The 13,210-nt window shown below is 35.7% G+C and overlaps 1 protein-coding gene across 1 annotated transcript; it reads left to right on the plus strand.

The window, feature by feature from the left end:
• The first annotated feature begins 1,707 nt into the window (after positions 1-1,707).
• LOC145047418 (DUF21 domain-containing protein At4g33700-like) lies at positions 1,708-4,887 on the plus strand. The gene is made up of 11 exons (XM_078995683.1): positions 1,708-2,157; positions 2,787-2,863; positions 2,937-3,020; positions 3,108-3,221; positions 3,309-3,395; positions 3,568-3,707; positions 3,802-3,889; positions 3,976-4,049; positions 4,130-4,257; positions 4,356-4,624; positions 4,689-4,887. Exons 1-11 carry the CDS (start codon positions 1,980-1,982, stop codon positions 4,731-4,733), a joined length of 1,284 nt encoding a protein of 427 aa, XP_078851809.1. The 5' UTR covers positions 1,708-1,979; the 3' UTR covers positions 4,734-4,887.
• The last annotated feature ends 8,323 nt before the right edge of the window (positions 4,888-13,210 follow it).

Below are 13,210 nucleotides of genomic sequence, written 5' to 3' on the forward strand. Positions count from 1 at the left end.
TCATAACTTCTTCGTTATAAGTCGGATTTCAACGTTCTTTATATATACGTAATCCTTGTGACATATAATATAACTTTCGTTAAGATTATTTATTCTAAACAATCTTCTATCAAAAAGTCTTTTTTAACGCTTATTATCTCTAAACTGACTAACCCGAATCAGTAGGCATTACAAATACCAAATTAGTCTTTAGGATAATCACTTAAAAGGACATTAACTCTACACCACACCATTCAAGAGAAGGGAATGAAAGAGCCATAAAACCTACATCTTTGAGAGAAAAAGAAGAAGAAAGAAGTAACCAAATGACTAGCTTTTATTCTCTTTATATACTTACATGCATGTACAATGGACTTTGCTTGTAATTAATGAAAGCATGTTATGAAATAAGAAGCATGAAAATGTAAGAGGTTGTTTCACAAGAAAAACTCACCCATAATTGGGGACCATAGACCCATAGTTTTAACTAGTAAAGTCAAAGTTATAATGTATTCATTTCTTCTTATTTATGTAACACATGTACATAATATATAAATGAACTCTAACTAGTCCAAAATATTATGCATTGCTTATTTAATCATACCTTATGAGTAACTAGTAGTTTTATCTCTTGGAAAATATTACTTTCCATAAAATAATAATTTCCTAATTGAATACAAGAATTGATAATGTTTATTAATAATGAAATTCTAATAAATAATCAATAAATATTTATTTGATATAAAGTGTGACCATAAATGATCATATGTTATTAGAAAATATCATTTTATAATAATGATTAGACATACAAATCTTTTCGTCACTCTCCCTCGTCAGAACTGTCCTTCTTGTCCCTTAAGGATACTTCAGTGATCCTTGCTATAAAAATGTCAACATGCCTCAAGATCATATCCTTATGATACACTTTTCTCACCAATACTAACTTGATCATCGATACGCCTTCCCGAGACATCCTCCTAGGAAGCGACTGACGTTGTTTATTTTCTCTGATTGTGATAAAAACTCCCCGTTGAAGCTGCTATCATTCGGAGACCATCCTTGGATCACATATCACATCAACCTAATTTCCCATTTTGCATTGCATTAAATTCCTCTCAATACAAAGACATACACAAAAACACATCGAATCTATTCAAATATGTGTAAATCCCATTATATCGTGGAATGCACGAACTTCATGATAATTCGTAAAATACGATAAAGTGAGATAATAAGGCATGATGAAAACATGCATGAAAGTGGACCTTACATATGTGTTTGCTAAGACTAATACAAGATATAACCCTATAATCTTGCTACCCGGCAACTTCATCCCCAACCCCTCTCCTCTGGGGCTTCATATTCTGTTGCTTGTTATAAAATTTTATCTGTGCTTTGTATTTTGTTTCATCTTACAAAGAGGAAAGATGAGGAACGGAGAACCAAAGAGCTAGAGACACTTTTGTCCAACATTATTCCACCGTTCTAGATAGGTCACATTCATATAATCTTTTGTCTTCTGGGTCTATATCAAAGTATCAAACACCATGAATCCATGACCATATAAAACCATCAAGTTTAATTAAATGCTATCAATTATATTGCATTATTGTAGTTTACTCTTTAAATGGACATGGACAACACATTCCATCGTCCTTTTTTCTTGGCCCTAAAAGGACAAATAAACTTTAAATCATTTATTGAACAAAATAATGGTCGTGACCCGTGTGTCGCCATCCAGCAGTGATCTGTTCATTACCAGAATCCTCAATCACCACACGATTCTCTTCTCTTTCTGGCTCTCATTCAATCCCTCGACATGTCATCATGCTGCCACCATATCTTCCTTTCTGTCAACCTTTATTCGTCTCAAATTTACTTCTCAATTGCACCCGTTGATCTCCGTATTGTTAAATTTGATTTAGAAGGGCGGGAGTTAGGGTTTCGGTAACAAATTATGATACGAAAGCATTAAGAAGAACCAAATTGATTCTACTGTTATGACGATCGAATACTCATGTTGTGAACCCCAGTTCTTTATTCATATTGGGATAGTAGTGTTGTTAGTTTTGTTTGCCGGATTGATGTCCGGGCTTACTTTAGGGCTCATGTCGTTGAGTCTTGTTGATTTGGAAGTTCTTGCTAAATCTGGGACTCCTAAAGACCGTATATACGCAGGTATTTGGTTCGATTCTTCCGTTTTCTGTTAATTTTTTGTTTTACCTGTGTATTAATTGCTTGTGATAGTTCGTTTTTTTCTTGTAATTGTACACATTTGTGCGATTTAGTGTATGCTTTTTCTGGATTTTTGTTTCTTTGCTCTTCTTATTAGCATACACCCTTCTAATTTGAGGAACTCCTGTTAGAAATAGGTCCGAATCAATCTTACTTCTGGCAATTGAAGGGAAACATCTGTTCACCCCTTCTATTAATTCAGTGTGGTAGTGGTAGGTTTTATACACTTGGTGTTCTAATATGGCAGACAACATCACACTGTTTTCTAAAAGATATAATCTATAAGAAGAAAGATATAGGAAGTTGGGGATGGGTGTTCCCCTTTATAAAGTAATATGCATATTCTTAAAATAATCACAAAAGAAAACCAACAAAGATTTTTAAAACAAGGAAACACAATCATGATACATTGAATAACTTAATGCTTAAACTATACAAGCCAGAGAAAGAGAACATACTTCTTCGAAAGGGAAAGAAAGAAACATGTACACTTCTAGCATTTGTATACAAGAGTCCAAATTTTCTTGTTCACTTTAATAACCCTAATGAGTATTAATTCATTTTCTCAACAGAGAAGATACTACCAGTAGTTAAAAAACAGCATCTATTACTCTGTACACTTCTCATTTGCAATGCTGCAGCAATGGAGGTAATTTTAGACTTTTAGTTATAATTCTTTGAAACAAATTGTTATAATATAAAAAAGTTATCATCTTTCTCAGGCTCTCCCAATTTTCCTGGATAGTCTGATCACAGCTTGGGGTGCTATTCTCATTTCAGTGACATTAATACTTCTATTTGGTGAAGTGAGTAAACTATTAACTGATTAAATCTTGAAACCTGAAACCAACATTCTTTTTACCACTTTCACTGATCATTATTACCATTCACAGATCATACCACAATCTGTTTGTACAAGGCATGGACTTGCTATTGGTGCAACTGTATCTCCATTTGTGCGTGTTCTTGTTTGGATTTGCTTTCCTGTTGCATATCCTATAAGCAAGGTGATTCAGTATGCCTTCTATATCATGTAATAATCCACTAGTTATCTGAAACTTTTGATCTTTGACTATATTTCCCAAATTGATCAGTTACTAGACTATCTTCTGGGGCATGAACATGTTGCTCTTTTCCGAAGAGCAGAGTTGAAAACACTTGTTAATTTTCATGGGAATGAGGTACGTGTCTTTATTTTTTCTTGTGTAGATTACAAAAACGGTTAACATTGATCAAAATAAAGACCAAAATTGCAAAAAACAGCGATACTCAGGGACCATTTTTGTAATTTATGGGTTTATTTTTGTTTCAAGTTTCATAAATTGTTTTGTGTATCTGTATCCTTGAAAACAGGCTGGTAAAGGTGGAGAACTAACACATGATGAGACAACAATAATTGCAGGAGCACTTGAACTCACTGAAAAAACAGCCAGTGATGCCATGACTCCTATATCTGATACCTTTTCCATTGATATTAATGCCAAACTTGACAGGTTTTCTTTACTAATTTTCTCAACAACCTTATTCTTTTTTTTTTTAAATCTTTAATAATTAAAAACATCTCTGATCATTCACTACAACTTACAGGGAATTGATGAATATCATTTTGGAGAAAGGGCATAGCAGGATACCTGTCTACTATGAGCAACCAACAAATATAATTGGACTTATTCTGGTACTATTATTTATGTAATCTGTTACCATATGAATTTTATTTTTTTTGACAAGTAAATTCAATACCTTTTACTTTTGGTATTTTAGGTGAAAAATTTGTTGACTATTCATACAGATGAGGAAGTCCCAGTTAAGAGTGTCACCATTCGCAGGATTCCCAAGTATGTTATAAATGTTTAAGTGATTTAAAAAAAAAAAAAAAAAAAAAAATTCTAATTCAATAACATATTTTTTGTTGTAGGGTTGCAGAATCTCTTCCATTATATGACATCTTGAATGAATTTCAAAAAGGTCACAGTCACATGGCTGTTGTTGTGAGACAATGTATTAAGACACCACAGGAGGCTGGAATGAAGACTCCATTATCTGGTAATTTATTATAATTATTATTATAGAGATGAGGAAGGAGGAGGGTATTTATGTCTTTTGCACAGACGAGAGTGTCTAACAAACATGTGTTGCAATAGAGAAAGGTGTGAAGGAAGTGCGAGTGGATGTTGATGGAGATCATAAAAATCCTCTAGAAAAAAGCTTACAGTCAAAAAGATCCTTCAAGCAGTGGAAGAGTTTCCCAAGCAGGGGCAGTAATTCTTTCAAAGGAAACTTCAGCAGTAAAAAATGGAATAAAGAAATGTATTCAGACATATTGGATATAGATGGAAAACCACTTCCAGTCCCTGATGAAGAAGCAGTTGGTGTAATAACAATGGAAGATGTAATTGAAGAACTTTTACAGGTAAATTCCCTAATATTAATATATAACCAATGTACATTTTGACAAGGGTTTTTTTGTCATTTAGGAGGAAATCTTCGATGAAACGGATCACCATTTTGAAGAGTCATGATAATTGATAAAGGCTAGTAGTTTCCACTTGGAAAATGTTTGTAATCTTCGGATTTGATTACCCAAAAAAGTCATGCATGTGTTTATATCGATGTTGTTAGCATGTTTGCATTGTGGGTAATTGTTGATAATATAATGAAAGATTTTTGCATTAAGTGTTCATGCTTAAAGTTATGGAATCGTTTGATGTATTTTAAGGAGAATTATGACTTAATTATTCAGTGGTAATCATTTAAGCGTCTTCCATTTTAGTTATTTAAGTCTGTAGTTCTAATTAAATACTGAAAACTATAACTTGTAGTTGATTCCAAAGAATCTTCTATTAAATTAAAGAAACCTCGTACAAGAGTATAGTGTCAAACTAAACAAAATTTAGTGGTATGTGTGTCGTCAAAACACAAATCAAAAGAAACAAAAGTACAACCTTGGAAATATACGACGCCCACCCTTCCAATTTCCAATGCCTTTTTCTTAACAAAACAATTAAATAGTTAATGGTCCCTCCAATTAAAAATAGAATTTTTACTCAAAACAATTAAATAGTTAATGGTCCCTCCAATTAAAAATACAATTTTTACTTTCTATGTTTAGTTTTATGGAAAAAGAAATCATTTTTTTAATATTTTGTATTTTTTAATTTAATAAAATCTTTGTGCCATTCGAGAAAAAAATATTTCGTTCTTAATCAAGAACTTTATTAATAGTTAAGAGCAAATGTCATATTAGTCCATCGAACTTGTCATGTTTGTTTTAAAAAGTCATCCAACTTTTTTTTTTGATACATTAAGGGAATGAACTCTCGTTCAACCTGTTATAAAAGTCACTTAACCTATTATAACAGGTTTTAAAATGAAAGTTTGATTTTTGCTTTGACCTTTGACTTGGTCAACAAAGTCGTTTATTTTTTTTTTTTAGGTTGAAGCCCTGTGTCAATTATCAAACGACTCCAGCTAAGGAAGGGGCATCATCTTCTTCCCCCTTCGACTAATCGGGAACGAGAAAAGGAACATAATGCCATCAAAGCAGCTCCGATGGGCATCGATCGTGGGTGGGTCGGAAAAGTTACTCCGGGGTGCGTCCGATTCGAAGAAATAAGGAGACGATGGTGGTTGTTCTTGGCCAGGTGATGGCAAATTCGTCAGGGGGGTAATCGAGTTGTGATGGCCCTTTTTTGGTTTGCTCTTCGTCATCGGTACTCACTAATCGAGGGAAGAGAAACAACTATGAGGGGTGACATCGGCGTTGATGGGTCAACGAGTAAAGGCAAAGGGAAACGAGGAACAGAAGGCAGATCAGGAAAGGAAGGAATATGAACAAAATCAGGAAATCGGTGGGTCGGTAGCTCTTAATCAATCACGAGGAGGGATCGTTGTCTCGAGACTGTTAAAGGTTGCAGGTAAATGGACGGGGCTGCTTCAGCAGTTAATTATGTGAAGAACAACAATTGGCAATTATCAAAATCCTTAGAGATAATTTATCTCTATCTCTTTTCCCTCTTCATCTTCTTTAATTTGTTCTTGTTTTTCAATGTACAGAGTCATATACATACAAATCAATAATCAATCACCAAGTTTTTCCGTTCGATTGATCTAAAAATGAAAATAACCAGTTGACCTGATCAAGACGGGTAGATACAGTGAGTATACTTTAATGGAGGTAGAGGTGCAGTTGATTGTCAAACAGTGGTAAGGCACACATTTTACAGCTTTACCTGGTATCAAGTCACATAAGGATATTTTAAAACAGGAAAACGAGAGTTCATTCCTTTAATGTACCAAAAAAAAGTTGGGTGACCTTTTAAAACAAACACAACAAATTCGATGGGCTCATATGATATTTGCCCAATAGTTAAATATATTCTAAACCTCTATGCACAACTAAGTTTTAAGAAATCAATAACATTTTCTTTTGATCATTTAGCATGTTTTATAATGGTAAGTTCAGTTGTAGGACCACTATGAACAACAAACATGTATCTATGATACGCTACATTTTTTGAATTTTTTCTAATCTCTTTATAATTTCAAGCAAGACTTGAACCCTAAGCCCTTTAGAAGAGTAGACATTTAAAAAAAACCATAATACAACGAAAGACATTTTTTTTCCAAATCATAATATTACCAAGACTATAAGCCTTTGATGATGATAGACTACATATCATTTGAGAAACTATAGTGATTAAAAAGAATCAATGATAAGAAAGAAAATTCGTTCCAATAATCCTAAATCAAAAGAACAATTGTGCAAGCATGACAACTACATTACTTTTACATTTTTTTAACCTTTAGTTTCTATGTTGAAGATATTTTCTTTTCGGACGACAGAAATTTGATAAAAACCTTCTAGCAAGAAGCTAGAATCGAAAATACAAGGAAACCAAAAACGTTACACAATAGTCAGAATCTGATTTTGAAGCCATCAAACCTTGAACAACACCTTAGACCTGTTAGAGCGTCAATGAAATGCTTGTGAGACAATTCTATCAAAGATGAGACTTTTCTTAGACATCTCTTTTCCAAATAAAATCTTTTTTTAACAACTAAAGATTCACATATTCAAAGGATTCTAGCAAGAAACTAGAAACCAAAAACCAAGATATCAATTAAAAAGGAGAATATAACCAAGCATTCGAACTAACATTTATTTTGAAACCATTACTATTTACCCAATTAAAAGAATTTAAAATAATGGAATAAAAAATAACACTTATACGAATCGGTTTGTTGTCAAACAAAACCGAATTCCGATGTCTCCAAAACACCCAAGCCATCGTCAAAATAATCACCTCCAAACATGGTTTGTCTACCACAGTTTTGTGTGAATATCAACCCAAGAAAGCCAAATAAGGTATTATCCATGAAAAGTCGGATATACCACCACATAGCAAATAAAACTCATTCCAACGCATCCTTGGCAATCTTCCTTAAGCGACAACCCGTAAAACCACTGGGCCAATTGTCAAAAGAAAACAACACCAACACATCCAAACCTCAACCCCAATTGTAAAAAAAAATTGATATTGTAACATCCTAAAAATCATAAGCAAAAATTTCATTTTTAACTCAACTAAAATTCATCAATTATATCAAACAACCATCAAAATATGTTAGTATAAAAATAGTTATCAGAGTACAAATCCAAAAATCATAAAAATTGCGAAACATTGGTGAATGCGTTGCGATCAAGCTAGACCCTTCCCTCTCGAACCAGAAGTACCTGAAACATAAAATTAAACCATAAGCATAAAATTATTGAGTTTCCAAAATACCACATACTATACATCATACATATGAGTCCCTTCCGACTCGTTGGGTCTCTTTTGACTCCTTCGGTATCTTTCAACCGGTACGGGTCTATTTCACCCCTACCGCTAAAACATACATTCATACCGGAAAGAGTCCAAAAGACAATAAGCATGCATATCAATAACTATCATGTAGATCACTACCATCCTATATCATAATCCAATGAGCCGACATTAGTACCTTCGACCCACAAATACAATGATGAAACTCACCTTAATCTGAAGATGCACGAATCATACTCTCTTGCTGCTATTACAATGGCTCCTCACATTAAACATAGTAAAACCACGCCTAATCACTATTTAGGGTAATAAATGAAAGTCCAAATCATAATCCCTATCACAAAGGGTAAAAGACCCTTTTACCTTTCGTACTCTAGGCCCAACAAGCCATGACCCAAGGCTCACTAATAGCCTAGAAGACCCTGAAGGTCCAAGAATGGCTCAAAAGACCTAAGGCATAAGAATGGCCCAAAATACCTAAGGCCTAAGAATGACCCAAAAGACCTAAGGCCCAAGAATGACCCAAAAGAACTAAGGCCGAAGAATGACCCAAAAGACCTAAGGCCCAAAAGGACTTCTAGTGAGTACACCCGACGTACCACCTTATTACGCCCGATGTACAAGTTCTCACAGCAACGGAGATGGGACCGCAACACATTACGCTGAGTGTACGACTATGTACCCCTAACATATGCCCCTAATTGCTAAATCTCCCATTAAGCACTTAATGCCTTAAGACAAAACGTCGAACTTCTAGATCTAATTCCAAGGGACGTCTTAACTCATAAACTTCACGACTTTATGACTTTTCATGGATTAATGATGTCCAAACCAAATCCCTAAATGCGGGTCCCGACATTTCAAAACCCATATCCAAAATTAGGGTTTTCTAAACCCTAATTAGGGTTTCCAACTCTAACCCAACCCGATTAGGCCCAAAAGCTAAGCCTTTAGATCAATTAGGGTTTCATTAGGCCCACTAAGGTTTCATAAGTCGGGCACCACCCATTACCACCTTGGGTAGTGGTGGTCAACAATGGCTCACAACGGCGAAGACCACCTCACAGTGGTGGTCATGGTTGTATTCTATTTATGTCCAAGCATTCCAAAAGTAGTCTAAACACAAACAAAAGCACATCGCCACCCCAGACAACGGCTGGTGGTGGCAGCTACTACCTTACGGTGATGGTTATGAGTTTTCTTTGTTTATACTAGTCACTAATTACAATTACATAATGCAATAACTCGAAATAACCCACACACAATAAGATAAATGCACCCACACAACCACCCTTATGGTGGCTGGCAATGGTAGAAGGTAGCAGGCACCACCTCACGGTGGTGGTGGTCGCTTTTTCTCGGTTTTCCGACCAAACAAAACCCCACCCAACACACAGTAATAATGGAAACACACCACACACACATTTGATTGCAAGATGGACCCATCCACCCACCTAGTGGCGTATGGTGGCGGCAGAAACGATATTGACGGTGGCAACAACAACGGTTTCCGATGACAGCAACAACGTTCAGCTCTTTCAGCTTCTCCCAATGGTCCCAACGCTCCTTCCCGTCAGACTTCGTTCTTTGCCAGCAACAGATACAACGGTCGTGGTGGTCGAGGCTGAGGCGGAGTAAGCGAAGAACGGAGAAAAGGAGGCGGCGATGCAACCTATAACAGTGACAATAGATGAACGAACATCCGCCAACAGTCCTTGTCGTTGTCGGCAATGGAGTAGTGAAATACCCTAACTTTGATACTTCTGAAAGACCCAAACTTTCATACTTCACAATATTGTTACTCCAAAAAATGCTACATGCATATTTATAAATAATATTTTACATTGATAGTCTGATTACAAAAGACTGGATACAAACCGACTAACTTTTAATATATTACATAACTACCTAGGAATCTATTATTCATATACATACATAAACCCAAGTACAAAAGTAATATTACAAACTTTTCTAAATCTTCCAATAGTGTACGACTATACTAGTTACAATTGCAGCTTAAACATTGAGAGGTATAAGTGGTGACGTTTAGTAAGTTCAATAATAGATACAATATAACGTTATGCCATATATATACATCAATATGGCAGAAACAAAGAGGAACAAGGAACAACAAAGACCTATGTGAATCATGCGACAAGCTTTCCATATCAATCGATGATTTGATTCAAAGATATACACTTTGGCCCAAATGGCACAGAAGACATACAATTTCGGATTATCACTTTGCTAGAATATACAGGCTTTCAGCCCTACATAGCCCTTTACCAATACTAGAAGTTATACGAGTCATGCTCTACATGTCCAAAGGCACAAAGCCAATACAAGAAGTGATACAAGACATGCTCTACATGGCCAAAGGCATAAATCCGATACTAGAATAATACGAGACATGCTCTACATGGCCAGAGGCTCAAAGCCAATACCAGAAGTGATACGAGGCATGCTCTACATGATCAACAATATAAAAATCAAGATAACATAGGAAAGTACATAGCACATATAACACATAACATACAATTGTTCCTATATATTGAACTTACCGTGAAATAACCAAAGGAATAAATGATAATTTAGGCAGCACTTCGGCTCTAAATATGACTTTATTCGATGCAACCGAGGATTTTAGTTGACAACCGGCCTTACACGGGCAGAGTTTTGACTTGAAAATATAATTTTCGCGGGAAATTCGGGGAGTCGGGACTTGCTTTGAGTGTCGGGAATGATACCAAAGCTTCGGGGGGTTAAAAGTGGGTAAAAAGGGGTTTAGAGAGTGAGAGAGATAAGAGAATGTAACCTAAAACCGGAGACCCTCAGTCTCTATTTATAGGGGACCAAAGTTGCTGACTACGCTGGGTGTAAGTCCTTTGTACGTTGGGCGTACTGCGCGGCGGCCATCTACGCGAGGCGTGCCTGTGATGTGTCATCAGATCGGAACTTAGGCTCGGACGTGGCACTCTTATCCGATACGTGTACCTCGTGCGAAGTGAGAAGGACGTGGCCGACTATGGTTCACATACATGCGAAGTACGCTGAGCGTACGAAACGAAGAATGTTGGGCGTACCCTTCGGATAAGGCTTCGAATTTTCATTTATATTTATTTAAAAACTTCAAAAATTCATATCTTTTGCGTATGAGCTCCGTTTTTGATGTTCTTTATATCCACACGTAGGTGAGATTATACTCTACAATTTTCGTTTAGCTTTCATCGGCTAATTTTGACTTCATTTTTAATATTGTATTTTTAACGGTTGGGACAGGAAAAGTCCGTTAAAAATTCATAACTTCTTCATCCGTTATCCGTTTTCATTTGTCTTTTTACCTTTGTACTACTATTGACGAGACCTTCGATTCTCGTTTAGGTTGTGTCGGCTAAAAGTCACTCGATCTTTATTTCAAGTTTTTAGCTGTCTACTACTATACCGAAACTTAGAAAAATCATAACTTCCTCATACGAAGTCAAATTTGGATGTTCTTTTTATGAAAATTCTCAGTTTAGAGAATACTACGAATTTCATTTAGATCATAAGGGCTAAAAAGTAGTTTATCGAAAACTTACTTTTTACGTCATACGACGTCGTGCCGGTTTTGTCGCGAAACTTCAAATAGTCATAACTTCTTCGTTATAACTCGGATTTCGATGATGTTTTCGCCTAAATATTTCTAACGAGATTCTATACAACTTCCAATAATTAAATTTTAATTATTTTAAATTTTATATTTTCGTTAAATTTCAATATTTGACATTAGATTGGAATCTCATAAGACTTCCAATATTTTCCGAGTGATTCTAAACATAGTTTTACTTCAATTCTAGTAAAAACTATCTTTTAGAACCCAACGCTAAAAATCATATAGTATTTGATAATATTATTCATTACAAAACATGATTTTAAAACGTGTATGTTACAAGTAGCAGCAATGAATAGTCTTGTCGGCATCAATAGTTTGCGGTGGTGGCTTTAGTGGTTGGAGCCGATAGCTGTGACTAGAGAGTCATAAACGGCGGCTTGAGAAAGAAAAGGAGAAGAATACGGCCATTATGTGGTCGTTTGTGGCTGCTCACTGATCGGAAACTGGCTGGAGTCGGGTGGCAACGACATCGGAGTCGAAGGGGGTACAAGGTGGTGGCGGCTAGACGTCCTTAGGGTTAGGGTTTATGGCATGGGTTATATACCTGGTGCCCTAAAAAACTTCCTTCCATAATGCCACCTTTGGTCCCTCTGTTCCCTTTTTCTTTGAAAGTCAGTCCATAATTTACCCTTTTAACCCCTAACACTAAAATCCATTTCAATTCACGTACAATACTTACCAAACAACCCTTCCTTTTTGAAATTCTTTGCAAAGCCAGTCCAAAAATTACCCTTTTAACACCCAAGATCTCAATTATGACATATTCAGCTCTTCCTTCTATTTTTGTTTGAAATTAACTTCAAATTTACCCAAATAGCCCATCATCTACAAAATATTTCAATATAAGTCCACGAACGACAAAACAAGCCCGATTGATTATCCTTTAGCCATATGTTTAAATATTCTTTCCACTACGAACCCCAAAAGCACTCTTTAGTCCTCCAAAAAAAATTATAATGCCAAATACACACTTTTCCCTAACCTCTTTATTTAAATATATTCATATCTCGGAATACAATAATACTTAAAACACATCTTCAGATTTAGGGTTTGACTTGGAAAGGAGGTGTTACAGTATAAGTGTTCTGTTGCTGTTTATGGTTAGTGACTTTGTTTCCCTTTGAAGTACCAATGTGATCGGGGGTTGGAAGTATTTTGTTTGGTATGAAACTCTATGAGGTTGGCACGATGGCGGTTCGGCGTGGGATGTTTGATAGAGAGTCAGATCATTGATACTTAAATTTTGGATTTCAGATGAAATAGGATTGATTTTATTAGAGAGATTAAGGATCCGTTCTTCATTGAGCTTGTAGAAATATTCTAAGGGTGATTTTAGTAAATTTGGATAGGTCGTGGTATGTTCTGAAAGGGAAGTGTTATGTTTGGTCGGTTATTTGTTGAGAGTTGGGCATGTAGTTGTTTCAGCATCAACGATCTTCCAGGAGTCAGACCATTGTAGTTTTCTGGTCTCAGAAAGGTGGAGGTGGTTGTAGGGGCTAAAGGTTTGGATGTTATCTTC

Source organism: Lactuca saligna, chromosome 5, assembly GCF_052625555.1.
Source record: "Lactuca saligna cultivar CGN05327 chromosome 5, ASM5262555v1, whole genome shotgun sequence".
NCBI lineage: Eukaryota > Viridiplantae > Streptophyta > Magnoliopsida > Asterales > Asteraceae > Lactuca > Lactuca saligna.

Coding starts and splice junctions, on each gene's coding strand:
- LOC145047418 (XM_078995683.1), top strand. CDS start 1,980: ATGACGATCGAATACTCATGTTGTGAACCCCAGTTCTTTATTCATATT. Junction 3,222..3,308: donor TTGCATATCCTATAAGCAAG/GTGATTCAGTAT, acceptor CAAATTGATCAG/TTACTAGACTATCTTCTGGG. Junction 3,396..3,567: donor TTAATTTTCATGGGAATGAG/GTACGTGTCTTT, acceptor CCTTGAAAACAG/GCTGGTAAAGGTGGAGAACT.